This window comes from Balaenoptera physalus (assembly GCF_965194825.1).
Source record: "Balaenoptera physalus genome assembly, chromosome: 4".
In the NCBI taxonomy this organism is placed as follows: domain Eukaryota; kingdom Metazoa; phylum Chordata; class Mammalia; order Artiodactyla; family Balaenopteridae; genus Balaenoptera; species Balaenoptera physalus.
Genome location: NC_138891.1, coordinates 97055794 through 97082999, shown reverse-complemented (window position 1 = coordinate 97082999; position 27206 = coordinate 97055794). Strand labels below are relative to the sequence as shown.

Sequence of the window (27206 nt, the reverse complement as noted above, 5' to 3'; positions counted from 1 at the left end):
AAGTGAAAAACGTAAGTGCTGTGGGAAATCTGAGGATGGAAAGCATATTGGAATAGCTTAGCCTTGTCTCCTTTATGAGGCTGGGGTGACGAAGTGTTGTTGTATGTCCTTGTGGTATGGGACTTGTGGTATGGGAATGGATTAGACCAGAAGAGTGGAGGAGTGAGGGAAGAGGGGGCTTGCCAGGTCCAACACAAAACTGTAGGAGTATTGGTGCAGCTGAGGGAGTCTGAGGTCCTCTGCACTGTGGTTATGCACCCTTTTCACCTTTACCTCTCTATCCTGCCTTCCATGGAAAGCCTCACTGGGAACTAAACACTAACATTTTCACTGCTTACCTATATCATAAAAGCAGCTGGGGGACTTCCCTGGTGGTGCAGTGGTTGAGAGTCTGCCTGCCAATGCAGGGGACACGGGTTCCAGCCCTGGTCTGGGAAGATCCCACATGCCGCAGAGCAACTAGGCCCGTGAGCCACAATTACTGAGCCTGCGCGTCTGGAGCCTGTGCTCCGCAACAAGAGAGGCCGCGATAGTGAGAGGCCCGTGCACCGCGATGAAGAGTGGCCCCCGCTCGCCGCAGCTAGAGAAAGCCCTCGCACAGAAACGAAGACCCAACACAGCCATAAATAAATAAATAAATAAATAAATAAATTAAAAAAAAAAAGCAGCTGGGGAGAGCATTTTAAAATAATTACATGGAAGAACAGTTAGGAGCCACATACTCTCCAGTCCTCTGCCTCTAGCAGGTGTGCTGAAGGGTTTGGGGGAGCTGTTACTCCTGAAGCTTAGTTTTCCTCTCCTACATCTTCAGGGCAGGTGTCTTTGCTCCTGTGCCTTGTTACTCAGCTGAGGGAGCATCAGAACCACATGTGTGGTGAGGGAGCCACAAACCCAAAGGGTGTGTCCTGTCTCCTGCCATACAGAGGGATGGCATCCCTGTTTTCCAGAGGTTATCAGAATGGTTTGCACCTAATCCCAGATCTTCTCATAAAATCACAGGTTTTCTTCTTACTGCTCTTTAAATATAATTACTCTAGTAATGTAATAAAACTTAAACTGTAAGGGAAGGGAAGTGGTTTTATTTACTTAGACCTCTTTAGAAAATTAACACTTGAATTTTGTAATTTCTAAGGGTTTGAAGATACTCTTCTTTGCTCTCTTAAAAGTTAAAACCTAAATAGGTAGTAGGACAAATATCTCTGTGTTTACACAGAAGCCTGGAGCTGGGTTTAATTAAATTGTCCAGATATGGAATAGATGTTACTGTGCTCTGTTTCTTTGCTTTCTCTTATGACTTTGGGTCTTCAGTAAGGTTAAGGAAGAGGAAATATGGTGTCTCTCCTTTTACTCCACTCTTAAGCTGTTGTAATTGGTAATCTGTTTTCTCATCTCCCCTCTTCGAAGGAGTCCTTTGGAGAAAAATGTGCTTCTTAAATCAACCCCAGCTGCTCTTTTATACAAAGAACTCGTAAGGAAACTAGCAGAAAAGAAGCAAGTCAAACTGAAAGCTCACCTGCAGCTCAGAAAAACAAAGACATGGAGTTTTAAGGAGTGAAGGGAGCATGGTGTCGGCCATGGGTGATCAAGACACAGCCAGACAATGTGGATCAGTCTCTTCAAACTACGTTTTTTCTGCTGTCTGCTTGCAGTATTGATGGTGGTAGTGCTGGTCATCAATGTCACTCAGGTAGAGGTGAGTACTCAGCATGCTGCTTCATAACTAAGGGAACCAAGTCGAGGGATTTGGGGCTAACTAGCCTGGAAAACGTTGATCATCAGGAAACTTATCTCAGTCACAGTTTCTGTTTTCATTCATTCAATAAGTGTTTGAGTGCCTTCAATGGTTATAATACTGTGCTAGTCACCAAAGGTGCAGTGGTTTCTTCACTATGGAGCTCGTATTCTAAATGTGCATGGGAGAAAATCAGAGTAATAAGTAATCATAGAGTATAATAATAAATGATAATTAGAAATTGTGAGAAGTACTGCAGAGAAAAGAAAGTGGGTTCTCTAGAGTGGCTTTAGAGTGATGAAAGAAAGTCTTTTCAAGGAGGGGACCTTTTAGCTGACTCCTGGCAGAAAGCCGAAGGAGTATTTCAGGGGAGGGAGATGATGATGTCTGTTTTTTTTTTTAAATTAATTTATTTATTTTTGGCTGCTTTGGGTCTTTGTTGCTGCGTGCAGGCTTTCTCTAGTTACGGCGAGCAAGGGCTACTCTTCCTTGTGGTACGCGGGCTTCTCATTGCAATGGCTTCTCTTGTTGCGGAGCACGGGCTCTAGGCGTGTGGGCTTCAGTAGTTGTGGTGCGTGGGCTCAGCAGTTGTGGCTCGCAGGCTCTAGAGCGCAGGCTTAATAGTTGTGACACATGGGCTTAGTTGCCCTGCGGCATGCGGGATCTTCCCAGACCAGGGCTCGAACCTGTGTCCCCTGCAATGGCAGGCGAATTCTTAACCACTGCGCCACCAGGGGAGTCCAGTGAGTCTGTTTTAAAGACTGGGTGTGGTGCTCAGGACAGGGACCATGTCTTATTGAACCCTCACAAGTGCCTGGCACTGAGAAGGTACTTAGCAGTAGTCCCCTCTCCCCCTCTCTTCCATTCCCTTCATGAACTCACAGATCACCAAAATTTATGGAGTATTTTTTATCTAAACTGATGCTGTCCTTTTAATTTTGTTGGCTTGTGGTACTTCTCAGGTTATAGGTCCAACTTAATTACGGTATTTCTTTGCTTTTTGGATTTTGGTGTAGACTGAATGTTTGTGTCTCTCGAACATCCCGGCCCTGTGGGAGCTCAGGTTACTGTTTTCTCTCATGCTGTCGTGTGGTTCTTTCCCCAGCCTCCAGGAGTTTCCTTACACACTTGTGCTCTTCAGTACTCTACTGAATACTTAACTAGGACTCTCTGTAAATCTCCTGAGTTCTGTGTGCAGCTGTCTCCTACTGTTACTGTCCTGTGGATTCTAATCAGCTTGGTCTTTTAAGACTCTCAGCTCATCTCCTCAATTTAGGGGGTTCTCCAGGCTCCACCTGGGTTCCCCTCTTGCTGCTGCAGCCTGGAGATGCTCTCAAGGCTGTAAGCAAAGGGCAATCAGTCATAGGGATCATTTCCTTTATTTCCCATCTTTCAGGCATCATGTCTTTCGTTGTCTGATGTGCAGTGTCTGGAAAACCACTGTTTCAGGTGGAGGAGTAAATCTCACTGTTGCTGTATCTTGGCTGCAAGTGGAAGTCTGAGGGACTTGCATTTGAGGGGAAAGAGTTCATAGAGGAGCTGGAGAGAAGAATTAATGGACCAAGGAGAGGAGGAGAGGATGGGACCTATAGTACAGATGGAGCAATAACTATGTAGAATGAGGGACATGGTACATTGTGAGTGTTCTTGTTATCATTTTATTATTAATTATGTAGGAGGAGCCGTGCTCCTTCCTCTGACCTAAGAGGGAAAAATGTCATAATGGTTGGCAATGTAGATACATTTGCTGCTAGAAGGTAAGACATTGAGGGAGTGCTTGCCTAGAGAGGAGGTGGAAGGTGGAAGGAGGTTGGAGCCCAGGAGGTTGGTACGTAGGGACTTGAAAGAATGGGGGTGGAAGATGGAGCTGACCCTGCAGGATGATAGAGGGGCAATAACTTTCAAGATCATATGTATGCATGGCGCTTACTTGCATTGGTTTTGTGAGTGTGTGTTTTGTTTTACCACGTTCAACAGCCTGGGTGTAAGAATAGAGAGGATAGTTGTGTAGGTCTAGGATGGCCGAGGAGGTAGGAGAAAGAGAGACTTGAGAGGTTAGGCTATAGTCCCACATCGTTAATGTCATTATAATCAGGAAGGAATGTTAGGAATTATTGTTAGGAATTCCCCTAATAGTCCTGCTGTAGTTCTTGGAAACTTCTGGAGAATGTCCGCTAACAGCGCTAGCTATCTGCACGAACACAAACCGAACAATAATGGAGAAGGGAGGTGGCAGTAATATAAATGATGTAGGACAATTTTAATATTGAAAATATAAATAGATCTTTTAGTGGAGTGTGGTGAGACACTTTCCCTCATCTAAAGAGGTTATCTTGTCCAGGCTGAGAGTATTGTTATGACTTTTAAACTGTTCAGTTTATTACTATGATGATAATTGTTAAAGAAGCTTGGGGTGGGGAGTGGGGAGTGGGAAAGGCTCTGAACCTTGGTCGTCTCCCATCCCTTAATCCCTGGTCTGTCCTAGGCTTCTGAGCCTGATTGTACTCTCCTTGCAATTAGAGTATCTGAGTATTTTCTAAAAAGCACAGGTTCAATTTTAATTAAAAATATCACATAAGAAAATTAACCATCACAGGTGGTAAGGGGAGAAAAAGCATTTTCAAATATGCCAAATTCAGAGTTGGTTAAGATAAACAAACAAAACAAACAGCACTAAATGCAGCAAATATTCTTTCCATTGGTAACAGGTCTCCTTCATGTTTTTGTTTCCTCATCTCATGCTCAAGTTAGTCTCCTTTATATTGTATATGCAGAGTTTTTTGAAATTTAAGAAAGGAATATTTCCTTTGTCACGACTATTACATTTTTACTTAGTTTTCCAACATAAAATGTGGTTAGATACTTTAAATTCTTCAGCTTCTGAAACATTAATAAAGATTTATTGAATGAAAGTTGAATAAGTTTGAAATAATTCATGGGGGTTTAAAAAATACAAATCCTAGGACATCCCGTTTGCTCCATCTCAGATGTGTCACACCAAAATCCCCACATTTCCTAAGATTTGGCCAAATTCAGTTAAACAAATAGAGGAACAAATAAGATCCACAAACTAGCAAAACCTCTCTAGTTAGGTGATGTGAGTAGAGCAACTACTATAGTGAATTCACAGATTTCTGAATTTCTAGAAGTCTCTGAATGTAAAGGACTTATTATCATGTTGGTATATATGGTAGGTTGAATAAAGCCCCCAAAGATGTCAGTGTTTGAATTCTCAGAACCTGTGAATATGTTATCTGATAAAAGGGACTTTGCAGACAAGTTTAAGTTAAGAATCTTGAGATAAGGATATTATTCAGGATTATTTGGGTGGGCCCAATATAATCACATGGGTCTTTATAAGAGAGTGGCAAGAAGGTGGAGGTGATATGATGATGGAAGTGGAGATTAGAATGATGCAGGTAGAAACCATGGGAGAAAAAATATCACATATGAGAAGGAGATATATATCAATATCTAGCAAAAGTTTGTAGGGAGAATTCTCTGTTAGTTCTCTGATAACCTCTCATTGAGCATGGCCTGTATTTATTTGTTTTTTCCTTATTCACTGATATTTTAAATATATATGTGTTCTGATTATGAAAACAGTACCAATGTATTAGGGCTTTTGGCTGCAAATAAAGCTGATTCAATCTGGCTTTAATATTAAGGAATAATATTCATTTAGAACAGAAGTCAGGAGGTATAGTTGAGCATAATTCATTTTGCTATGTTGGGCATAGTTCAGGCTCCATTTCTCTGTAAGTCTCTCAGCTCTGCCCTCTGTGCATTAGCTTTGTCTATGGCGTCCTCTTTCATGGTTGGACTTTAGGTTGCTGCCACAGCAACAGGTGGTTGCTTTCTTGTACCTGTCCAGCTTGAGATACAATTTTTTCCCTCAAAATATTCTCAAGAGTTACTTGCATTTTTTTCATTGGCAAGTAAAATTCAGAGAGCTGTTCCCAGAGTACTGGTGGTATCTGGATTCGGGTGCATGAATCCATCAGAAACACGCAGCAGCTTTTCATAGAACAGAATTGGGTCACAGGCCCATTCCTGAATCAGTCACTTGGGATTATTCTTTGATCAGTCAGGCCCGCTCCTGAGCTGACAGGTCAGTAAGCAGCAGTGTTGTGTTTCAGTAGACAGGAGTGAAACAGGCCTGTGGGACAGGCAGGCGTAATGTTCACTCCAGTCCACACCTTACAGTGGCTCCAGGAGTGACCATTAGTGTTTCCTCTTGGCTCTGAATCTAAAAAGATGGCAGACCTTTAAGCTGCCCTTGTTACTGGCCTAGAATAGGGTTATCATTTGGGAAAATTAAGTAAATTGACATTTTTGCATTCTTTTTCATTTTTAAGTAGAATTCAGGTGACTTAGCACCAAGCATCTGGTGATTCTTGGATTGGGCTGTATGGGTCAGTTTGCTGGCCTTGAGTTGGTAGCTGGTGGCTACCCAAGGAACAAGGGTGACCGTGACAGAGGAAGAGAGGAAAAAGAAAGGAGAAGGAGGCATGCTGTGAGCACACAGTGCATGGTTTGGTCCTTAGTGGTTTGTCATAGCCTCACAACAACTAAAAAGGAGAGGGAGGCTGGAATATTTCCTAAAAGGTAATCAGTAGGTAAGGGAAATTTTTCTGTTTTTAAAAAATTGAGATATAATTTACATATAACGTTGTGTAAGTTTAAGGTGTATGATGTGTTGATTTGATACATTTATGTATTGTAATATGATTACCACTATAGTGTTAGCTAGCACTTCTATCATGTCACATAATTATCATTTCTTTTTATGGTGAGAACAGTTAAGATCTTGTTTCTTAGCAACTTTGAAGTTTGTTACATAAACTTATTATATTTATATTAATACAGTAATACAGTATTGTTGACTGCAGTCACTATGCTATGCGTTTGATCTCTAGGACTTATTTATCTACTAGTTGCAAGTTTGTACCCTTAAACAATATCTCCCTAATTCCCCAATCCCCTAGCCCCTGGTAATCATTTTATTCTCTGTTTTCACGAGTTGAGCTTTTTTTTTTTAACACTATCCCTTTTTTTTTTTTTTGGCTGCGCCACGTGGCTTGTGGGATCTTACTTCCCCAACCAGAGATTGAACCCGGGCCCTTGGCAGTGAAAACATGGAGTCCTAACCACTGGACTGCCAGGGAATTGTGGAGTTCAGTTTGTTTAGATTTCAAGTATAGGTGATATGGGGTATTTGTCTTTCTCTGTCTGACTCATCTCACTTAGCATAATATTCCATTGTGTGTGTGTGTGTGTGTGTGTGTGTGTGTGTGTGTGTATATATACACACACTGCATTTTCTTTATTCATCCATCAATGGACTTATGTTCTTTCCATATCTTGGCTATTGTGAATAATGCTACAGTAAACACGGGTGTGCAGATATCTTTTTTTATACCTTTTTTCATTTCCTTAGGATATATACCCAGAAATGGGATTGCTGGATCATATGATAGTTCAATTTTTAATTTTTTGAGGAACCTTCATGCTGTTTTCTGTAGCAGCTGAACTAATTTACATTCCCAACAACAGTGTATAAGGGTTCCCTTCTCTCCCTATCCTCTTTATCTTCCTTATGATAGCCATTCTAATAGGTGTGATGTGATATCTTATCATGGTATTGATTTGCATTTCCCTGATGATTAGTGATGTTGATCATCTTTTCATGTACCTGTTCACCATTTGGATGTCTTCTTTGGAAAAAATGTCTATTTAGTTCCTCTGCCCGTTTATTTATTTATGTATTTTTGGCTGTGTTGGGTTTTTGTTGCTGTGCGCGGGCTTTCTCTAGTTGTGGCAAGTGGGGGCTACTCTTTGTTGCAGTGCATGGGCTTCTCATTGCGGTGGCTTCTCTTGTTGTGGAGCACGGCCTCTAGGCACGTGGGCTCAGTAGTTGTGGCTCGTGGGTTCTAGAGTGCAGGCTCAGTAGTTGAGGTGCATGGGCTTAGTTGCTCCGCGGCATGTGGGATCTTCCTGGACAGGGCTTGGATCTGTGTCCCCTGCATTGGCAGATGGATTCTTAACCACTGTGCCACCAGGGAAGTCCCCCTCTGCCCATTTTTAAAATTGGATTTTGTTTTTATTCTTACTGAATTGTATGAGTTCTCTATATATTTTAGATATTAACCCTTTATCTGACATATAGGTTGCAAATATTTCTCCCATTCCATAGGTTATCTTTTCATTTTATTGGAGCTATCTATTGCAATGCAGAAGCTTTCTAGTTTGATGTAATACCCCTTGTTGATTTTTGCTTTTGTTGCTTGTGCTTTTGGTGTCATATGTAAAAAAATCATTGCCAAGACCGAAGCCAAGGAGCTTCTTCTTCTAGTATTTTACAATATCAGATCTTATGTTTGTTTTTAATCCATTTTGAGTTCATTTTTGTGAGTGGTGTAAGATAGGGGTTCAATTTCATTTGTTTGTTTGTGGTTATCCAGTCTTCCCAACACCATTTTTGAAGAGACTATGCTTTCCTCATTATTTGTTTGCTCCCTTATCAAATATTAGTTGACTGTTTATGTGGAGGTTTATTTCTGAACTCTTGATTGTATTCCATTGGTCTATATGTCTGTATTTATGCCAGTACCATACTGTTTTGATTACTATAGCTTTGTAGTACAGTTTGAAATCAGGACATGTGATACCTTTAGCTTTGTTCTTTTTTCTCAGGATTGCTTTGGCTATTTGGGATCTTTTGCTGTTCCACATAAATTTTAGGATTGTTTTTTCTATTACTGTGGAAAATGCCATTGGAATTTTGATAGGGTTTTTTTTTTGATAGGGATCTATAGATGACTCTGTTAGTATAGGTGTTTTAACAATATTAATTCTTCCAGTCTATGAACATGGGCTCTCTTTCCATTTGTTTATGTCTACTTCAGTTTCCTTCATCAAAGTTTTCATTGTATAGATCTTTCACTTCCTTGGTTAAATTTATTCCTAATTATTTTATTGTTTTTGATGCTACTGTGAATGGGATAGTTTTCTTTATTTTTTTTCCAGATGTTTTGTTGTTAGTGTATAGAAATGCAATTAATTTCTGTATGTTGATTTTATATCCTGCAGCTTTACTGAATTTGTTGATTAGTTCCAACAGTTTTTTGATTGAGTCTTTAGGATTTTCTAAATACAGGTGACCCTTGAACAAGATGGGTTTGAACTGTATGGGTTCACTTATACATGGATTTTTTTTCAGTAGTAAATACTTCAGTACTACATAATCCACAGTTGGTTGAATCCATGGATGTGGAACTGCAGATATGGAGAAACCGTGTATATGGAGGGCTGACTATAAGTTATATGCAGATTTTCGACTGTGTGGAGGGTAAGTGCCCCTAACCTCTGCATTGTTCAAGGGTCAACTGTATGAGATGATATCATCTTCAAATAATGACAATTTTACTTCTTCATTTCTAATTTGGATGCCTTTTATTTCTTTGTCTTGCCTGATTACTCTAGCTGACACTTATAGTACTATGTTGAATCAGAGTGGTGACTGTGGACATCCTTGTCTTGTTCTTGATTTTAGAATAAAAACTTTTACTCTTTCACCATTGAGTGTGATATTAGCTGTGGGTTTGTTGTAAATAGGCTTTATTAAATTTACCTTCTATACCCAGTTTGTTGAGAGGTTTTTATCATGAAAGGATGTTGTATTTTATCAAATGCGTTTTCATTCTATTAATATGGTGTATCACATTTATTGTTTTGTGTATGCTGAATCATACTTGCATCCCAGGGATAAATCCCACTTAGCCATGGTATGTATCCTTTTAATATATTGTTGAATTAATATTTTGTTGAGAATTTTTGCATCTGTATTCATCAGGGATGTTGGCCTATAGTTTAGTTCTCTTGTAGTGTCCTTATCTGGCTTTGGTATCAGGGTAATGCTGGTCTCATAAAGTGAATTTGGGAGTGTCCTCTCCTTTTCAATTTTTTGGAAGAGTTTGAGAAGTTTTGGTGTTAATTTTTAACACCAGCTTTTAGTTTTGTTGATCTTTTCTGTTGCTTTTCTGGTCTCTAATTCATTTATTTCCACTGTGATCTTTATTTCTTTCCTTCTGCTAACTTTGGGCTTAGTTTGTTCTTCTTTTTCTACTTCCCTGAGGTGTAAAGTTAGGTTGCATGAGATCTGTTTTCTTAATATATACATTTATTGCTATGAACATCCCTCTCAGAACTGCTTTTGCGGTAGGTTTTCCATAGGTTTTAGTATGTTATTTCCAGCTTCATTTGTTTTGAGATATTTAAAAATATTATCTTTCGACTTATTCTTTGATCTATTGGTTGTTCAGGAGTACGTTGTTTAATTTCTACATATTTGTAGATTTTCCAGCTTTCCTCTTGTTGTTGATGTCTAGTTTCATACCATTGTGGTCAAAAAGGATACTTGGTATGATTTCATTCTTCTTAAATTTGCTAAGACTTGCTTTGTGGCCTATCATGTGATCTAAACTGGGGCATGTTCCATGTGCACTTGAGAAGAATGTGTATTCTGCTGTGATTGAATGTTCTATAAACGTCTCTTAGGTTCATTTGATCTAATATATGGTTCCAGTCCAATGCTTCTTTATTGATTATCTGTCTGGGGGATCCATCCATTGCTGAAACTGGGGTATTGAAACCCCCTCCTATTACTATATTGATGTCTATTTTTCCCTTCAGTTTTGTTAGTATTTGCATAATAGATTTAGGTGTTTTGACATTGGGTAGGTTTAGATTTATGATTCTTATATTTTCTTGATGTATTGATGCATTTTTCATCATATAATGATCTTCTTTATCTCTTGTTACTGGTTTTGGTTTAAAGCCTATTTTGTCTCATATAAGTATATATAACCCCCTTTCTTTTGGTTTCTATTTGCATGTAATGTCTTTTTCCATCCCTGCATGTTGAGTCTTTTTGTGTCATGAAATCTGAAGTGAATCTATTGTAGGCTGCATGTAGTTGGGTCTTATTTTTTTATTCATTCAGCCACTCTGTGCCTTTTGTTTGGTGAATTCAATCCACTTACATTTAGAGTATTTATTGATACATAAGGACTTATTAATGCTATCTTATTAATTGCTTTCTATTTGTTTTGCATTTTCATTGTTTCTTTTCCCCTCTGTTTATGCCTTCCTTTTTTAGTAAATTGGTGATTTTCCATGGTGGTATGCTCTGTTTTCATTTCTTTCGCTTTTGTGAATTTTCTTTATGTTTTTGTTTCTTGGTTACATAAAACATTTCATAGATAAAGCAGACCATTTTAGGCTGATAACAGCATAACTTCAATTGCACACAAAGCTCCACCTCTTTCCCTCCCTTTTATATTTTTGATGTCACAGTTTACCTCTTTTTGTACTGTGTATTTGTTAACAAGTTATAGTAGCTGTAGTTATTTTCTTTAACCTTTATACTATAGTTAAGTGGTTAAGTGGTTAGCACACCATCCTATTACAGAATTAGAGTTTTCTAAATCTGTATATTTATCTCCACCAGTGTGTTGTACACTTTTGTATGTTTTCATGTCACTAGCATCTTTTCATTTCAGCTTGAAGAACTCCTTTCAACATTTCTTGCAAGGCAGGTCTAGTGGTGATGAACTCCCTCAGCTTTTGTCTGTCAAGGAAAGTCTTTATTTTTCCTTCACATCTGAAGGATAACTTTTCCGGGTATTCTTGGCTGGCAGTTTTTTTCTTTCAACACTTTGGATATGTCATCCACTCTCTCCTGACCTGTAGGTTTTCTGCTTAGAAATCCACTGAGAGCCGAATGGGCATTCTTTTGTAGATTACAATATTTTTTCCTTTGGCTGTGTTTAAGATTCTCTCTTTATGCTTGTTTTTTGACAGTTTCATTATAATGTGTCTTGGAGAAGGTCTTTTTGCATAGAGATAATAGGGTGATCTATTAGCTTCTTGAACTTGGTTGTCCAAGTATATCCCTAGGTTTGGGAAGTTCTCAGCTATTATTTCTTTAAATAAACTCTGCCCCCTTTTCCCTCTCTCCTCTCTCTCAAACCCTGATTATTCTAATATTTGTACATTTGGTGGCATCGCATAGATCATGTAAGCTTTCTATGCTCTTTTTCGTTCTTTTTTTCCTGTGTTCTCTTCTGATTGGTTTATTTCAAAGTTCCTGTCCTCTAGCTCCCTTATTCAGTCTTCCATTTGATCTCCTTTGCTATAGATGCTCTCTATTGCATTTTTTTCATTTTATTCATGGAATTTTTCAGCTCCAAAATTTCCATTTGCTTCTTCTTTATGATTTCTATCTCTTTGTAAGTTTCTGATTTTGTTCATGTATATTTTGACTTGTTTGTCTATGTTTTATTGTAGCTCATTGAGTTTCCTCAAACAGCTATTTTGAATTCTTTATCTTCTAGGTCATTAATTCTGTGCCTTTGAGCTTGGTTATTGGAGGATTATTGTTGTCTTTTGGTGATGACATGTTTCCTTGATTCTTTATGTTCCTTGTACATTTGCATTGCTGCTTTCACACTTGAAATAGCAGATACCTCCTCCTGTCTTACTAGTTGCCTTTAGATGGGATAAAATGTTCATTAGTCCTGTTTTATCTGTGTTTTTTTCTGCCCTTGTATGGGTACACTTGCTTCCCATGTTTTGCTTCTTCTTGTGGCACAGTTCTTAACCTTTTCTTACAATCCACCAGGATAGCTGCTGTTAAGCTTTTGTTTTCCAGAAGGAGGCACTATGGCTTAAGTTTGTGTTTCTCCCTTGTCCACAGAAACTGATAGTGTTCTGTTTAGCAGAGTCTCACTTACTGCCTCATTTGGGAGCATGCACAGGAGCTGCTGGTTCCAGAGTGTGGGGAGGTGTGGGTTTAGCACTCAGGGCATTGGGAGTGCCCGTGGGCTCTGTGGAAAGATTGTCGGGTGAGGGTCTCCCATGGGCTCGTGGGCAGACTCCCTGCTAAAGTCCTGAGCACAGTTAGCAGGAACTGCATCCCTTCAGTGCCCTTTGATATAATTATCTGCCTCTTTCCTGATCCCTTCCCTCCCTCCAGTCATGGAGGTCCCACCTCAGTACTTGGGGTGCTGCTGAGTTAAACGGGTTTCTCTCACAGTGGGGGTAGCTGGACACTAACTTGCCACTCTCCTTTTCCCTCTTGGAAGAGGGCGCTCCTGGGTGGATTAGCCCTGGGCTTGTTATGTGTGGGGAGGGGCAGTGCTGGCAAAGTTCCTCGTACCCTCTTAGTCACATCCAAACTTGTATTTTTTTTCTTTCTGGGATTTCCCCTTGGGAAGACTGGATTTCTACAAATTCTTTCTCATCTGTTGGTATCTGCCTGGGTCAGCACACTCCAGGTTTTCCCTGACTGTGGCCAAGAGGGATTGGGACAAGTTGACTGGCTTTGCTGTCTTCACTGAGGTTTATCTGCCTATTACCAGATACACATGTGGTTGAGACTCCTCCTAGGTCCCTTGGCATGTGGTACTGGATCCCACAATTCCCACAGAGGCACTTTTGTTTTTGGATGGGTGCCTGATTTGTTGTTAAAAAGGGGGACAAAAAATGGAGGAATGTCTTATGCCATGTCATGACGCTGCTGTCAACTCTGCTAGGGAAAAATTTTCAAAGTCATTATTACCCTTTTTAATGAACAAATAATACTGTGTGTTCCTTTAAAATGAAGGAGCCTAATGAAATTCTTCTAATTGAGAGTGTCTGGATACAAGTGTAAAATGAAAGGGAAAAAATACAGAATCTAAGAAGATCATTAAAAATCCATTTGTATTTTGGGATTATTTTTACCTTGTTTGGCATTACGTTTACCTCGTATAGGATTTTGAAGTGATTTGGCGTAGATGGGGAGCCTGAGGCCTTGTTTAAGTGGTTTATAACAGGTAATACTAGCTATTGAGGAGAGTGGTTTTCAGTTTTGCTTTGCTGTTGTTGTTTTCCCTTGCAATTTAACTTATTGCATAATGTCAGATGCAGTTCCCTGGGTTAGGTACTAAAAAGGTCCTGCACCCAATTTCCAGTGTGGGTAGGGGGGATTTTTCCATACCACCAGGCAATTCTTGGACACCAGCAGGGTGACGTACAGTTCAAATCAATTCTGACACTGTAACTGAGCAGGACCCTATGGGCCCTTCCTAGACAGACCCCCTCCCCCAGGTCCTCTGCCTGCCTGTCCTTTGAAGAAAAGCTGTAGTTTCTCAGGCCTCCCAAGAGTCACAAAAGCCTGGCCCAGGAATTAATGATTGAAAGGACAATATAGTGACAAAAGTAGCAGTTGGGCCAGGAGAACTGGTAACAATTGAAACAGTAAATCAGCCACATGGCAGTCACAGTATCTATAGTTCCTCCCTGAAATACATAGATAACAGTATCTGATACACATTCCTGAGTTGTTTTACAGATGCTAAAACCCCCACCAAATAGAAGACGTTAACTATTTGATGATCATGAGCACATAGCCCCCAGACCATCTGGAACCTGAAGATTGATAATGTTAACCCCTGTGACACCGCCTTGCTACCACACCATCAACCAGTCAGAGAACTGTGCACGAGCTGATCATATACTCTGTGACTCCCCTCCCTCCCCTTCCCTTTAAAAAATGCTTCCCTGAAACCCATTCGGGAGTTGGGGTGTTTCTGAGCACTAGCTGCCCTGGACTCCTAGTTTGGCGCTTTACAATAAACGTTGCACTTTACTTCCCCACAACCTGGTGTCAGTAGATTGGCTTTACTGTGAGCAGGCGAGTGGACCCAAGTTTGGTCTGGTAACAACACTGTCTATCTGAAGATAGCATCAGATCCCACAGGTTAAGGGCTCAGTCCTATAAGACTCTCCCCCAACCCCAACTTCAGATGCCAGTCACAAGTCCAGGTTGTCACCTGTGCTTCTGACTGACTATAGATCAGAAGTTCCAATGATCTCTGCCTTGGCTTCAATTAATTTGCTAGAGCAGCTCACAGAAATCAGAGAAACATTTTACTTACAAGATTACTGGTTTATTATAAACAATTTTAACTCAGGAACAGCCAGAAGGAGGAGATGCATAGGGCAAGGTATATGGGAAGGATATAGAGTTTCCATGCTCTGAGTGCACCATTCTCCTTGAATCTCCATGTGTTCACCAACCCGGAAGCTCTCCAAACCCCATCCTTTTGGGTTTTTATGGAGGCTTTATTCCATAGGTGTTATTGATTCAGCCTCCAGGGGTGGAGGTCAAGGGTGGGACTGAAAGTTCCAACCTTCTAATCATGGTTGGTTCTCCTGACAACCCAACCAGCCCCCATCCTCAGGTGCTTTCCAAAAGCCACCTCAGTAACATACACCCTGCTGGGGTGGAAAGGGGCTTGTAACGAAGAACAAGGCACCCATTTCCCGTTTATGACTCTGAAGTGTTTTCAGGAACGGAGGACACGAAACCAAATATTACAGCAAAAGATGCTCCCATTGCTCTTATCGCTGCCAAGGATTTTGGGAGCTGTGAGCCAGGAACTGTGGATGAAGACCAAATGCATATTTCTTACAAATCACAGTATTGCAGGTACATAGCTATTTTTCCCATCCATTTGTTCATCTGTCCTTCTATTAAGAAAATAATTAATGAAAAGTATAAAACACTTGAAAGAATAGAGAGTGGTATTAAGTACATAATTGAATTCCCTCCCCAGTCTTCACTCTCAATGTTGTTTCTTGGATGTAACTGCTTGTTTCTAATTATTTGCTTAGTTAGCACTAATTACACATTACACAGTTATATCTTGTTTTGTCAGCTTTACACTGTACCTTCTGACCTTTCCGCATCAGGCAGTGCAGCATGGTTGGTTAAGTTAAAACACAGACCCAACTCAGACTGCTTGGGTTCTAGTCGAGGTTTGCTGCTTATAACCTATGTGACCTTGGGCAAATTATCAAGCCATTCATTGCCTCAGTTTCCTTGTCTATCATATGGCATAATAATAGGACTTATCTCATGGGATAATTTAAACATTGTATTAAAAGATTTATGTAAAGTCTTCAAAAGAGTGTCCGGTGCATAGGTGCTTAGTAGATGTTGGTTGATACTGCTGTTCCTGTTAAGATAATGAAAGATGACGTCTTCTGCTGACTCACACTTTCTGCCACTCTCTTTCTAAACTTTGTAAAATTATTTTTATTTCTGTGCATTAAAATAATGTATATAGACCTTTTCTTTCCCTAATAGCATTAGATAGCACATTTTAACTCCCTCCTGTAAGTGAGGAAGAAAAGCACTTCTGCATTATTTTACATTTGACTTCTGTTAGCTAGCGTATAACTTTTGCATCATCAGGCTTTATAATCTTTAGTTTTATTGCTCTAACTATAATTAAGGCTAACGTGTACTCTATGGATTGCTTCTTTTTTAAAAAAAATTTATTTATTTAATTGATTTATTTTTGGCTGCGTTGGGTCTTCGTTGCTGCGCACGGGCTTTCTCTAGTTGCGGCGAGTGGGGGCTACTCTTTGTTGCGGTGTGCGGGCTTCTCATTGCGGTGGCATCTCTCGTTGTGGAACACGGGCTCTAGGTGCACGGGCTTCAGTAGTTGTGGCTCGCGGGCTCAGTAGTTGTGACTCACGGGCTCTGGAGCACAGGCTCAGTAGTTGTGGTGCATGGGCTTAGTTGCTCCGCGGCATGTGGGATCTTCCCTGACCAGGGATCGAACCTGTGTCCCCTGCATTGACAGGCAGATTCTCAACCATTGCACCACCAGGGAAACCCTGGATTGATTCTTATACTTAAAAAATATAGCATTATGATAATCATGTAAATGTTAGTCAATATAGAACATGATCCTTTGAAACCAAATCTATATCTCTTGATGGAGAATGTCCCAAACACCAAGGTCAAATGGATCTTTTTTATACACTACCTCAGTTGCTTAATCATGCTGCATTTTAATTTGCTTCATATTTTAATGATGACTTTCTTATACCTCTTGTTTTTTTTTTTTTCTGGAGTGCTAGTTGCCTTTTTTTTCTGATGAGAGAAAATACTACCTTCTGTAACATGTCATGAGGATTTTCCTTCATATGATTTGTTGCTTCTTCTTTTTTTTTTTTAAAGATGTTTTTGATGTGGACCATTTTTAAAGTCTTTATTGAATTTGCCACAATATTGCTTCTGTTTTATGTTTTGGTTTTTTGGCCGCGAGGCATGTGGCATCCCAGTTCCCCGACCAGGGATCGAACCCTCACCCCCTGCATTGGAAGGCGAAGTCTTAACCACTGGACCACCAGGGAAGTCCCTCCACTTGCTTCTTCAAGGCATTTTGTTTTTTTTTTCCTCAGAGCCCTCTATCTTCCTATTTCAGTGTTCACTGATTATTGTCTTGACCTGTTGCCCAGCTGTTATTCTGAGTTTGCTTTTCATTGAATTCCTGGGTTGGTTTCACTGTTGCTCATGTCTTTCACTTCCTTGGATTTTTCTTTCCATTTTACTGGGTTAAATCTTCAAATAATGTTTTTCTGAAAGGGCACATGGGAACAAAGCTTACATGTCTGAAATTGTCTTTATTTTGCCCTCATGTATGATTTGTATTTGGATTTAGAATGCTGTATTCAAAATCCTTTTCCCTCAGAACCTTACAACTTTGCTCCACTGTCTTCTAGTGTCCAGTATAGCAAAAGACAAGGCTAATGCCAATCTAATTCTTGTTTTTTTATTGGTAACATTGTTCTCCTTTCTGCAAGCTATTAGGACCTTTTCTTTACCTGTGAAATTTTACAAGGCTCTAAGGTGAGTTTTTTTTTTTTTGGTAGAAAACTTTATTGTCAAACAGGCAGATCTGCTCACTAATAAGAAAAGAGCTTAAACGTCTGAAATTTAGAGACAGAGTATAAAATTTTGAGATACAAAATATTAGAAAGCCATTGTGTTGTACAGTATGTAGAGCAAAATGCCACAATATAAATAACAATTAATGTCCAAACTAGAAAAGACTGAAGTCCTTATAAGGTCATCTGCTAAGCAGAAAGGCCAAAGTGAAGATTAAGGACCAGTTCTAAGAGGGTGTAAAACATGGTCTTTGGGAAGCACTGGAGTTCTATTAAGGCACTTTCTTGCATACCTGGGATAAATCCCACTTGGTCATGGTGTATGATTCTTTGTACACATTGTTGGATTTGATTTGTTAATATTTTGTTGATGATTTTACATCTGTGTTTATGAGGGAAATTTGTAGTTTTCTTGTAATGTTGTCTAGTTTTGGTATTAGGGTAATGCTGGCTTTATAGAAAGAGTTAGGAAGTATTCCCTCTGCTTCTATATTCTGACAGAGAGTGTAGAGAATTGATACAATTTCTTCCTTAAATATTTGGTAGAATTCATCAATGAATCCCACCTGGGCCTGGTGGTGTCCGTTTTGAAAGGTCATTAATTGTTGATCCAGATTCTTTACTAGAGATTATAGGCCTATTCAGATGATCTGTTTCTTCTTGCATGAGTTTTGGCAGAGTGTATCTTTCAAGGAATTGGTGCATTTCATCTCAGTTATCAAATTTGTGGGTATAGAGTTGTTCGTGGTATTCCTTGATTATCCTTTTTTAAAAAATTTATTTAGGGCTTCCCTGGTGGCGCAGTGGTTGAGAATCTGCCTGCCAATGCAGGGGAAACGGGTTCGAGCCCTGGTTTGGGAAGATCCCACATGCCACGGAGCAGCTGGGCCTGTGAGCCACAACTACTGAGCCTGCGCGTCTGGAGCCTGTGTTCCACAACAAGAGAGGCCGCGATAGTGAGAGGCCCGTGCACCGCGATGAAGAGTGGCCCCTGCTTGCCGCAACTAGAGGAAGCCCTCGCACAGAAACGAAGACCCAACACAGCCAAAATAAATAAATAAATAAATTAATTAATTAAAAAAAATTTATTTATTTATTTACCTATTTATTTTTGGCTGTGTTGGGTCTTCGTTGCTGCACACTGGCTTTCTCTAGCTGTGGTGAGCAGGGACTACTCTTCATTGCGGTGCGTGGGCTTCTCATTGCAGTGGCTTCTCTTGTTGCGAAGCATGGGCTCTAGACGTGCAGGCTTCAGTAATTGTGGCTTGCGGGCTCTAGAGCGCAGGCTCAGTAGTTGTGGCGCATGGTTTTAGTTGCTCCGCAGCATGTGGGATCTTCCCCGACCAGGGCTTGAAGCCATGTCCCCTGCATTGGCAGGCGGATTCTTAACCACTGCACCACCAGGGAAGTCCCTTGATTATCCTTTTAATGTCTATGGGATCTGTAGTGATGTCTCTTCTTTCATTTCTGATAATGGTAATTTGTGTCCTGTCTTTTTTCCTTAGTTAGCCTTGCTGCAGGCTTATTGATTTTATTGATCTTTTCAAAGAACCAGCTTTTGGCCTCATTGTCTTTTCTCTATTGATTTCCTGTTTTCAGTTTCATTGATTTCTGCTCTAATTTCTAATTTCTTTTCTTCTCCTTACTTTGGAGTTGATTTGCTTTTCTTTTTCTAGTTTCCTAAGGTTGGAGTTTAGATGATTGATTTTAGATCTTTCCTCTTTTCTAATAATGTGCATTCAGTGCTGTAAATTTCCCTCTAAGACCTACTTTTACGGCATCCCGTAAATTTTGATAAGTTGTGTTTTCATTTTCATTTAAAAAGATTTAAATTTTCTATTGATATTTCTTCTTTGACCCTTGTTTTATTTAGAAGTGTGTTGTTTATGTTATTTTATTATTTATTTATTTGTTTATTTATTTATTGGGCACCCCTTGTGGCTTGTGAGATTTTTTTAGTTCCCCGACCAGAGATTGAACCTGGGCCCTCAGCAGTGAGAGCGTGGAGTATTAAGCACTGGACTGCCAGGGAATTCCCAGAAGCGCGTTGTTTAATCTCCAGGTATTTTGGGATTTCCTAGCTATCTTTCTGTTATTAATTTCTAGTTTAATTCCATTGTAGTCTAAGAGCAGACATTGTATGATTTCTATTCTTTTCAATTTTTTATGGTATGGTTTATGGCCCAGAATATGATCTGTTTTTGTGCATCTTTCATGTGAGCTTGAGAAGAATGTGTAATCGCTGTTGCTAGGTAAGTAGTTTATAGATGCCTATCATATCTAGTTGATTGGTGGTGCTGTTGAGTTCAACTGTGTCCTCACTGACTTTCTGCTTGCTGGATCCATCCATTTCTGATAGTGGGGTATTGAAGACTTTAACTACAATAGTGAATTCATCTATTTTTTCTTGCACTTCTATCAGTGTTTGCCTCACATATTTGACTTTCTGTTGTTAGGCGCATACATGTTAAAGATTGTTATGTCTTCTTGGAGAATTGACCCTTTTATTATTATGTAATATCCTTCTTTATCTCTGATGAATTTCCTTGCTCTGAAGTCTACTCTGTCTGAAGTTAACATAACTATTCCTGCTTTCTTTTGATTAGTTCTAACCTGGTATATCTTTCTCCATCCACTTACTTTTAATCTATATAAGTCTTTATATTTAAAGTAGGTTTCCTAGAGACAACATATAATTGAGTCTGACAACCTCTGTCTTCTAACTGGTGCCTTTAGTCCATTGATGTTCAAGGTGATTATTGATATAGTTGGATTAATACCTGCCATAGTTGTTACTGTTTTCTATTCATTGTCCTTGTTCTTTGTTCCTATTTTTGTCTTCTGCTCTTTTTTTGACTCTTGTGGTTTTAATTGAGCATTTTTAAAAAATATATTTATTTTATTTATTTATTTTTATTTTTGGTTGCATGGGGTCTTAGTTGTGGCATGAGGGATCTTTCGTTGCTGCACACAGGCTCTTTGTGCAGCACGAGGGCTACTCTCTAGTTGTGGCATGCGGGCTACTCTCTAGTTGTGGCGTGCGGGCTTCTCTCTAGTTGTGGCACACGGGCTTCTCTCTAGTTGTGGTGCTTAGGGTCCAGAGTGCGTGGGCTCTGTAGTTGTGGCATGCGGGCTCTCTAGTTGAGGTGCTTGGGCTCAGTAGTTGTGGCGCGTGGGCTTAGTTGCCCCGCAGCATGTGGGATCTTAGTTCACTGACCAGGGATGGAACCTGCATCCCCTGCATTGGAAGGCGGAATCTTAACCACTGGACCACCAGGGAAGTCCCTAATTGAGCATTTTATAGATTCCACTTTGTCTCCTTTCTTAGTGTATCAGTTATATTTCTCATTTTACTTTAAGTGGTTGCCCTAGAGTTTTCAGTATGCATTTACAAGCAACTCAAGTCCACTATCAAATAATACCATACTGCTTCATGGGTAGTGCAGGTACCTTATTAATAACAAAATATTCCTAATTCCTCCCTCCTGTCCCTTGATAATTGCTGTATTTTTTTCCTTTTAGTATGTCTTGTAATTTTTGTTGAAAGCTGGACATGATGTACTGGGTAAAATGAACTCCAATAAATAGGCTTTTAGTGGTGTGGGGGTGAGGTGTAGGGGAGGTGAAACATTTTATAGTCCTATGATCCTCAGTCCTTTAGTGAGTCTGTGAACTTCAGAATTGTTTCTTAGTTTTACCCCCAACCCTTAAATTGGATAGAATGGTTAGAGTGGGCTGGAGTTGGGTATGTCCCTTACCTCAGTTTGGTTAGGCTCTTATAGAACCTCGGTAGGTTAGGCTCTGGTAAAACCTCAGTAGGTTAGGCTCTGGTAAAATAGTTTTTCTTGAGGGCAGGCCTTGTTAAGAAGAATGGAATATTCTGGTATTCAGTAGTCCCACCATCCACTGCTTCGCTTTCTGTGGTGTCATTTACCCATGGTCAACCATGATCTGAAAATATTAAATGGAAAATTCCAGAAATAAACAACTTACCAGTTTGAAATTGTGTGTTGTTCTGAGTAGCGTCGTGAAATCTTGTGCCATCCTGCTGTTTCCCACCCAGGATCCACAACCACTGACATCACTGTAGCTCAATCCACGATCACCCGACACAGATGATCCTTTTTCTGACGTGTTGTCAGAAGGTCAGTAGTAGCCTAACGCTACGTCACAACGCCTGCGTCATTCACCTCACTTCATCTCATCACATAGGCCTTTTATCCTTTTACACCATCACGAGAAGAAGAAGGACAGTACACTAATAAGATATTTTGAGAGAGGGACTTCCCTGGTGGTCCAGTGGCTAAGACTCCGTGCTCCCAGTGCAGGGGGCCCGGGTTCGATCCCTGGTTGGAGAGCTAGATCCCACACGCATGGCTGCAACTAAGACTTCGCATGCTGCAACTAAGAGTTTGCATGCTGCAACTGAAAGATCCCACACGCGGCAATGAGGATCCCGCACACCACAACAAAGATCCTGCATGCCGCAACTAAGACCCAGTGCTGCCAAATAAATTAGAAAAAAAAGATATTTGGAGAGAGACCTCATTCACATAACTTTTATTCTAGTATATTATTATAATTGTTCTATTTTATTATTAGTTATTATTAATTTCTTACTGTGCCTAATTTATAAATTAAACTTTATCATAGGTATATATGTATAGGAAAAAGCGGTATATATAGGGTTTGATGTGACCTACAGTTTCAGGCATCCACTGGGGATCTTGGAAGTATCTCCTGTGGATAAAGGGGGACTACTGTCCTTCAAAATGATTCCTTTTCCCTTTCTCCTTCTGGAAGCACCAAAGGGATTTTTCTCTGATATTTGCTGTGGGAACCTGTAAAACTGGTGAGCTGTGGGTTTTGAAACAATGTCATCTCAAGTAAGTTTTATTAAAATTTAAGCTGAAGCAAGGATTTATTTGTTGACTATAAGGAGATTTATTGTAGCTGTGGTTTCTGTTTGTGTCTTTCTCTTCAGTACTTGGACCATGAGACTGCAGCAGCCACATTCATCGACAGTGGTGGACAGTTTGTTTTCTCCCAGGTGACAGGAATTAGCCGGAATCCTTACTGTGGCTATGAGCACCAGACTCTGTCCAGCCGGGAGCGCCTGGAGGAGGACTCCTTGTTGGCCGCCTTACAGTGGCAGGTGCCTGATGTGGGTCCAGTCCCCTTTTTGAAGAGCACTGACCCTTCTTCCAGCTACTTTGTCATCTTGAACTCTGCAGCCTTCTTCAAGGTGGGAAGCCAGCTAGAGGTGCTGGTTCATGTACAGGATTTTCAAAGAAAGCCCAAGAAGTATGGTGGAGACTACCTGCAGGCCAGAATCCACTCCCCTAAGCTGCAGGCAGGGGCCGTGGGTAGAGTGGTGGACTACCAGAATGGGTTTTACAAGGTCATTTTTACTCTGCTCTGGCCAGGCAGAGTTAAAGTGTCCATATCTCTGGTCCACCCCAGTGAAGGGATCAGAGTTCTTCAGAACCTACAGGAAGAGAAACCAGACAGGGTCTATTTCAAGAGCCTCTTCCGTTCAGGAAGAATTTCTGAAACTACAGAGTGTAACGTGTGTCTTCCTGGGAGTCTTCCTCTGTGCAACTTTACGGATCTCTATACCGGAGAACCCTGGTTCTGCTTCAAACCAAAGAAGCTCCCTTGCAGTAGCAGAATTAACCATTTCAAGGGCGGATACCTGAAGGGCCTCCTAACTGCTGCAGAGAGTGCTTTCTTCCAGAGGTACATGCTCCTTGCTCTAGGGGGTAATTTAATAGGTCCCTTTCCATTGTCTTTGTCCTACTTAGGAGACTTTCTTGTTTTGGTTATGTGCTTCTTATATCTTTCTGAACTTGGCCCAATTCAGGAGAGGTGGTAAGAAAATAAATATTTGTATTTTGTGATTAGCGTGCTTATTTCAGTTCAAATTAATGACCTTAAATTTTTGTTCTTTTACCTTAATATCTTTAACTTCAGAATTGCATAGCATATCTGTATAAGCAAGATCAGTTATTCACAGAACAGATGAAAAAAATCATCCAAGAACAGGGCTGCTAGAGGTCTTATAGTCAGGCTAGTGTTTTAGCTTCATGTCTAATAAACTGAAAAAAGTTTTAAGTGACATATTATTAGTTGTTAAAACCATATAAACATTTATTGATAGGAAAAAGACTATGAATATGGTAACATTGCTGGATTGATTTAATGATAAGCATGGGAAGCCAGGAATACCACAGCAAACTGTATTTTTGAAGGTTAATAGTTGTTGAAATTATTGCATTCCATATAGTTCTGAAATAAAATAACATTCTTAAGGAATAAAAAGAAAAATAACATAGTCAGAAAGTACAATTATTTGAGAGAATGTAAAACATTTTTTATTTTTAAATGAAATCTATACTTTTAAAATATTCCCCTGGGCTTCCCTGGTGGCACAGTGGTTAAGAATCCACCTGCCAATGCAGGGGACACGGGTTTGAGCCCTGGTCCGGGAAGATCCTACATGCTGCGGAGCAACTAAGCCCGTGCGCCACAACTGCTGAGCCTGTGCTCTAGAGCCCATGCTCCACAACAAGAGAAGCCACCACAAAGAGAAGCCCACGCACTGCAACGAAGAGTAGCCCCCGCTCGCCGCAACTAGGGAAAGCCTGCACGCAGCAACAAAGATCTGACGCAGCCAAAAATAAAATAAAAATTAAAAATAAATAAATTTATAAAAAAAAATAATTCCCTTGTAGAGAGGGATCTTTGTTGAGTGTATCTGGGCACTCTAAAACTTTTAATGTTTTATGTCCACTCATTACTTGGTGGGGGAAAAGTTCCTACCATAAGATATGTGGTCTGTAGGAGCTCCTAAAATGAAACTCTGATTTTTTACTTCCTGAGTCAGCTTTTGGTCGTAACAGTTTCAAGTACATATTTGATGCCATGCTTTTAGAAGGCCAGCAGAGGGAGCACTACTCCCATTGTATTCACTGTACTGTTCTCGAGGGGACTGCCTAGTTTTTTGTGGCTCAGTATAAAAGGACTTTAGTTTTATTCTTGGATTCAGATCTTAGACACATTATTTATCAGTGACTATGAGCAGATGATTTTATTTCGTGTACTTTTTGCCTATGTATGAAGACTGTTCAGTTACCCCCTTTTATTTTATATAACTTTTTTTTTTTAAGATTTTTTTTGATGTGGACCATTTTTTAAAGTCTTACTCCCTTTTAGAGTTGTGTTGTCAGTCTACTTAGTGGCTTAGCAAAGAGGAGGAAGCATAGCATGTAATTTACTGAAATTCCACGTGGAAAAAAGTGGGAAAAAGTTTAGAGAATTAAGTTAGTGTAAAATTTAAAATGTTCCTAACACTAAATCCTACCATTAAAATCAAAGAACACCTGTGAATCCAGAAGGATAAAATTATGTCTGCCCCTGCCTTTACTTGCATATCCTGGATGAGGCTGGCTGATGATACTTTGTAGTAAAATCATTAAAAAAGATTCTACTTACCTGGAGGTTTTCCAGGAAAGCGTTTGAGGTGGCATAAGTTTTTGGAAACCAAACATTTGACAGAGTCCTGATACAGATTTTTTTTTTGCATTGTTTACTCTGTTAAAAATCTGAAATTTTGCATTAGGCTAACTGAAAAGAAAAAGAGAAAGATTGAAATTGATTTTTTAAAATTATTTTTTATAATTATTTTTTAAATTAATTAATTAATTATTTATTTATTTTTGGCTGTGTTGGGTCTTCGTTTCTGTACGAGGGCTTTCTCTAGTTGCGGCAAGCGGGGGCCACTCTTCATCGCGGTGCGCGGGCCTCTCACCATCGCGGCCTCTCTTGTTGCGGAGCACAGGCTCCAGACGCGCAGGTTCAGTAGTTGTGGCTCACGGGCCCAGCCGCTCCGCGGCATGTGGGATCTTCCCAGAACCAGGGCCCGAACCCGTGTCCCCTGCATTGGCAGGCGGATTCTCAACCACTGCGCCACCAGGGAAGCCCCTTGAGGGATCTTTGAGTGTAGTATTTTGAGCTCATGGCCTGAATATGTTAAGCTACGCTCATTTTTACCTCCTTCCCTGGTGGCTCGTAATGTTGCTTAATTCAGAAAAGGATTAAGAAGCTTAGCCTTGGTCTTTGGTTCCCAAATGACAGCTGGACAATTAAGGTGATCTAATCTCTCAAGGAAAAAAAAAAAAAAGTGTTGGTTTTAGAAAGAACCATAGTACTTTGCTTAAAAGATTCTGATAATCAGAGAATGTCTTTTGAAAGAGTGAGCTTATCGTATTAAAAGCTTCCCTTTTATTTTAGCATGATTCATCCTTTTTTTTTCTTTCTAGCTTTGTGTTAAAAAAGTTCAGATCCGTAGAAACCCTGCAGGAATAACAACAGTGAGCACCATGTCTTTTTTTTTGAATTATTGAGGGATCTTGGAGATTGGTTCTTTTTTTTTTTTTTCACACACACACACTGTATTTTATCTTTACAAGAGATAAATAGACTGACACCACGCATTGTACATGGACGACCACAACAAAAGCAACAATGATTGCCATTACCAAACACGAAACACACTCGTACTATGTCATAATATTGACCTTCAGTCCAGTAATCCTCCACTGTAACAGCTCCTTTACTTTGCAGTGAAAATTGATTTGTATATTCTTTGCCTCTGAGTCCTTGTGGGATTTTTTTTTTTTTTTTTTTAATTCCGACAGAAAGTCACAAAAAATTATACTCATCCTCATCAGTTCACTCAGTCCCATGTAATTTTTGTTTTTCATCTTGATCTTTTTGTTAGCACTTTTATGAGTTCATCAGTTTTTCATATCTTTAACTTAGACTCACCATTGTTATGTTTTGCCACATTTGCTTTCTCTCTTTCTATGCGTTTATATGTGTGTATTTGTGTATAATTCTTTCCCCTCAGACCATTTGAGAGTAAGGTGCAGGCATCATGGCACTGCACCCCAGGCGTATGCATCTCCTAGGACTTTCTCCAACATATAACCATGACACAGTGATCACACTTGGGCCTTTTATCATTGACACAACATTGTTATTTAATATGCAGTCTATATTCAAGTTTATCCAGTTGTCCCAATAATATCCTTTATTGCTATCTCTTTTATTTTAACTGAATCTCTGATCACACACAATCTGTTTAGTTGTCTCTTTAATCTTTTAGTCCAGAAGAGTTCTCTAACTTGTTTTGGTTTTTACGACATTGACAATTTTGATGTTGTTGTTTTTGTAGAATGTTGCCTAATTTGGATTTGCTGCTTTATTGTTTCTGCATGATTAGATTGAGAGTAAACATTTTTACAAGAAAATTACAGTGGTGAAGGTTTCTTCTTTTCCTTACCTTAAAGCTTTAAACTCATGAAAGTAGTTTATATGTGCTCTCTTAAAGTCATGTATATTAATTGTCACTTTTATAATCCATGAAATGCTGTTATTCTCTAACATAGCCCCCTATAATTCCTTCCTTCCTTGTTGTCTGTCTCCCTCATTCATTAGAATGTCAGTGCCATGAAGGAGGAGATGCTGGGTTTTTTTTTGCTTGGCTGCACCACTTGGCTTGTGGGATCTTAGTTCCCCAACCAGGGATCGAACCTGGGCCCTCGGCAGTGAAAGCGTAGCGTCCTAACCACTGGACCTCCAGGGAATTCCCGATGCTGTGTGTTTTGTTTACTGTTACATC

At 39.9% G+C, this 27206-nt stretch overlaps 2 protein-coding genes across 5 annotated transcripts in view; one reads left to right on the top strand and one right to left on the bottom strand.

Annotated features, from left to right (window-relative positions):
• The window catches only part of RPL24 (ribosomal protein L24), a 146017-nt gene that overhangs the window by 71055 nt on the left and 47756 nt on the right, over positions 1 to 27206 (bottom strand). The gene's annotated exons all lie outside the window — the stretch shown is intronic.
• NXPE3 (neurexophilin and PC-esterase domain family member 3) overlaps positions 1 to 27206 on the top strand; it is a 55764-nt gene that overhangs the window by 5954 nt on the left and 22604 nt on the right. For all 3 annotated transcript variants that reach the window (XM_082460448.1, XM_082460449.1, XM_082460447.1), the window contains 2 exons: positions 1405 to 1693; positions 22506 to 23260. In XM_082460448.1, coding sequence (XP_082316574.1) covers positions 1601 to 1693; positions 22506 to 23260 — 848 coding nt within the window. In that variant the 5' untranslated portion in view covers positions 1405 to 1600. The remainder of the gene's footprint in view (positions 1 to 1404; positions 1694 to 22505; positions 23261 to 27206) is intronic.